We start from the raw sequence: 4,335 nt of genomic DNA on the forward strand, positions 1-4,335 counted from the left end.
GACTGGCCTGTAAAAAAGATACCTGAACCGGGTGTGGTTGCGCATGCCTTTAATCCCAGCACTTGGGAGGCAGAGGCAGATGGATTTCTGAGTTTGAGGCCAGCCTGATCTATAGAGTGAGTTCCAGGACAGCCAGGGCTACACAGAGAAACCCTGTCTCAAAAACCAAACCAAACCAAAACAAAACAAACAAAAAAAGATACCTGAAAAAGATACCCCGTCCCTACAGCCAGAAGCCACCAACTATGCAGAGCTCCCTGTCAACATCTTTATCATTTTATCATACTTTTTAGTTTGTTTGGGTTTTTCTTTTTTGAATTGTGTAGCCCTTTATTAGCAATTAAATTAGAAGGTATCCATTGTACAACATGGGTAGTAATTGTCTATAGTTGTAGATATCCTGTATTCAAATACAGCTCATTTATAAATGCAATTTCTTTTCTTTTCTTTTCTTTTCTTTTCTTTTTTTTTTTTTTTTTTTTTTTTTTTTGTGTGGGTTTTTTTGAGACAGGGTTTCTCTGTGTAGCCTTGGCTGAACTGGAACTCACTTTGTAGACCAGGCTGGCCTCGAACTTAGAAATCTGCCTGCCTCTGCCTCCCAAGTGCTGGGATTAAAGGCGTGCACCACCACGGCCTAGCTGCAATTTCTTTTATTAAAAAGCTTCCACCTTTTGTCTGTGTACAATTGCAGAACTATTCTGAAAGCGGAATATATGTGCATGACCCTGCAAAGGGAGCAAATTTCAGATATGCTAAAGGCTTTACCAGTAACTGTGTGCCAGTTTTGATTCCAGCCTTCCTTCCACTGCCACAAACTAGAAAGCATTTTTAAAATGAGTTGAAATTAAGGAGAACTACACCTACTAGAAAAGAAGAAGGAGTTCTATTAGTCTGAGGTTTCAGAATCCCTCCACACCAGAACCAACACCTTGGTAAAGGCTAGGCTGGACCCTGGACAGAGCACGAGTCTGTGCAGGTGGCATCCCTGAGGATCGGAGCTTCAGTGGACCGTGAGTGCTCCAGCTGCGTAACTGACTGAACTGTCCTGCCAGCTTCTACACTGGCTCAACTGGGCACAATTCAAAAAGGAAAAGCTCATAGTCATTCCACTCTTCTGAAGCTCTGTGATAGCATTTAATAACATCCCAATGGGATGGCTTCCACATAGAGTATTATGGTATTTCTTCAAATAATTGCTAAAAGTTACAGGATATAATTGTTCTATAATACTCATACCCATTTTATCTAGATGTTCGATGGATCTGTAAATGTCCCCCTGGGATTCGTCATAGTAACTGTAACGGGACCTATGACCCCAGTGGCAGAAATCAGAAGAAACCACACAGAGATTATTAGGATCCGCTAGGTATTTACTGAAGAGTTTAACAAATTCCTGTTCTTTTGACTCACTCAGAGCTCCAACCAGTTCGGGAATAATGGTTAACTCATCTTTATGGCTTTCCATGACTTTATCTGTATAAGGCAAATGCATTTCAATACTGTGTTCGGCTTCATCTGTCTGCAGAGACATGCGTTCAAACATTCCTGTCTTCCGTAGCTCTCTGTAAATCTTTTGGTCAATACAAAGGTCCTACAGAGGATATATATATATACACACTGGAGTACATCGAGACAGGGGCACATGATGGGAAGGCCCAAGGATGAAAATTCTCCGGGTAACAGATGGATCCACTTGTTTGTAAGCTTGGGCAGCACAAGCCCCACAGTATGTGTATCCTGCATGGGGTGCAATAATGGCTCTAGCAGGTCTTTATGTAGACTGTAGAAAGCCAACCTTCTAGCCTGGACATTCAGCTGAGGTCCTTATGGCGGTGTACCAGCTCCCAGCGTGGTTGGCTTCCCAGCAGACCGCTCTGTTGGACATCTTAGTGCCTATGCCGCCTACGGTGCACGAGTGTGAATGAGGAGCTGTTTTTTATTTTCAAGACAGGGTCTCTCTGTGTAGCTCTGGCTGTCCTGGAACTCACTCTGTAACAGAGATCCACCTGTCTCTGCCTCCCAAGTACCGGGATTAGATGTGGGCACCACCATGCCTGGCTTGGTCAGTTTTTAAGGACTCTTCAACAGCTTCCTGTCTGAACGGTTTCTTGGTAGTGGGGAGTAGGAGGGGGGGTTGTCACAGAAACCTTCAATGTTTCTCATTCTCAATTACGAGTCTACAGTCATTGACACCACTACAAAAGAGGCTTCCTGGCCCACAGCAGCTGGGAGCAGCTCTCAAGATCAGGGAAATCAACCTGGTCCTTGGTAGCAGCACAGAGCATAGACACCACTAGCATCAGCACCAGCATCAGCATCAGCATCACCATGGGGTAGTTCAAAACTACCAACTGTAACTCCAGCTCCAGAAACCAATGCTCCCTTCTGGTGCCTGGGGGAACCTGCATGCCTGTGGCAAATGTACCTCAACTCCAAACATATAAATAAAATCACTAGAGCCAGACAGCGGTGGCACATTCCTTCAATCCCAGCACTGTGGAGGCAGAGGCTGGTAGATCTTTGAGTTCAAAGCAAGCCTGGTCTACCGATGGAATTCACTGATTGGGCTGGAGAGATGATTCTTTGGTTAAGGATACTCTTGCAGAGAATCTGGGCTCAATTCCAGCACCCACTGGCAGGAATGTGGCACAGACATACATGTAGGCAAAACACACGTATGTATAAATACATACATCTTTGCTGGAAGCCTGTAATCCCAGCACTCTGGCAAGTTCCAAGTCAACCAGGGCTACATAACGAGACCATGTTTTGTTTTTGTTTTTGTTACTAATTTAAAAAATTTTGAGGTTGGGGTAGCTAGGTAAGCAGTCCTCAGCTCAGAAAAACAAATCAAGTTGTCTTGAAAGATACAATGCAGGGCTGGTGAGATGGCTCAGCGGGTAAGAGCACCTGACTGCTCTTCCGAAGGTCCTGAGTTCAAATCCCAGCAACCACATGGTGGCTCACAACCATCTGTAACGAGATCTGACTCCCTCTTCTGGTGTGTCTGAAGATAGCTACAGTGTACTTAGATATAATAATAAATAAGTCTTAGGACCTAAGTGGTGGAGGGGAATAGTTACAGGAGGCTCGCCTCCTGAAGGAGTTGGTGTCGTGTATGTGAGCCCCTGACTAGTTCCTGAGAGGGATTAAGGCCAGCCTGGTGCCTGAACGGTTTGTTTTTTTGGTTTTTTTTTTTTGTTTGTTTGTTTTTGTTTTTTTTTTTTTGCTTGTTATCTAAGCATTCAACCACATCCTTTGAAAAGCACACCTGCCCGGACACCATTTGCCTTATTATGATGAAGCTGAGCAGGTCCTGGCCAGGGCACAACAGTCGGCAGCAGGACTGCTTTGAGCCTCTGGAACTGTATCAGGTATTTGTCATAGGGGCACAAAATGGATCGAGACCAAAATAAAGACATCAGGATGTCTTTACTAGGATGAAGGATGCGAAGGAATGTTTGCTGAGACTTCTACTGGATGTGAGAAGTCTCCCTTCTCCCACCAGACTGTGTGCTGTCATGCTGTGAGCTTGAGAAGGAGCACCAGCCCCAGACAAACAGAATGAAAAATGGATCCTGTCGAACCGCTTAAAATAGCTCAAGCCCAAGACTCTGATGACGGCTCCACACATATTCTTTTTTTCCACAGCATAGTTGAGTTGGATATAGAGTCACTGGGATTGGAAAGGTTCTTTATCCAGGTCTTTCTGTTTTGCCATTTAATCTGGAAAATCAGAGCTGGGGACATGGCTCAGTGGTTAAGAGCATTGCCTGCTCTCCCAGAGGTCGTGAGTTTGATTCCCAGCAACCACATAGTGGCTCACAACCATCTATAATGGGATCCCATGCCCTCTTCTGGTGTGTCTGAAGACAGCTATGGTGTACACATACACACTAAATCAATAATATTTGAAAAATAAAAAGTAGAGCCGGGCAGTGGTGGCACACGCCTTTAATCCCAACACTTGGAAGGCAGAGGCAGGCAGATTTCTGAGTTCGAGGCCAGCCTGCTCTACAAAGTGAGTTCCAGGACAGCCAGGTCTATACAGAGAAACTCTGTCTTGGAATAAATAAATAAATGGTAAAGTGGAAAATCCTCTTGAGTAATAGTTTAGGATTATAGGCCAGGTGTGGTGGCGCACACCCTTAGCACTTAGGAGGCAGAGGCAAGTAGATCTTTGTGAGTTCAAGGCCAGCTTGGTCTACATAGTGAGTCCAGGACAGCCAGGGCTACGCAGAGAAACCCTGTCCCAAAAAAAAAAAAAAAAAAAAAAAAAAAAGCAAGCAAGAAAAAAAAAAAACAAACAGCTGGGACCTCAAAAAGCTCTCCTTC

At 44.6% G+C, this 4,335-nt stretch overlaps 1 protein-coding gene across 1 annotated transcript; it reads right to left on the reverse strand.

Annotated features, from left to right (window-relative positions):
* Nucleotides 1-927: 927 nt before the first annotated feature.
* Nucleotides 928-1,764, reverse strand: LOC110306198 (protein MEMO1-like). Its single transcript, XM_021178398.2, has 2 exons — nucleotides 1,460-1,764; nucleotides 928-1,316 (listed from the first exon to the last, which is right to left on the reverse strand). Exons 1-2 carry the CDS (start codon nucleotides 1,741-1,743, stop codon nucleotides 1,001-1,003), a joined length of 600 nt encoding a protein of 199 aa, XP_021034057.1. The 5' UTR covers nucleotides 1,744-1,764; the 3' UTR covers nucleotides 928-1,000.
* Between the last annotated feature and the right edge of the window lie 2,571 nt (nucleotides 1,765-4,335).

This window comes from Mus caroli, chromosome 11, assembly GCF_900094665.2.
Source record: "Mus caroli chromosome 11, CAROLI_EIJ_v1.1, whole genome shotgun sequence".
Lineage (NCBI taxonomy): Eukaryota > Metazoa > Chordata > Mammalia > Rodentia > Muridae > Mus > Mus caroli.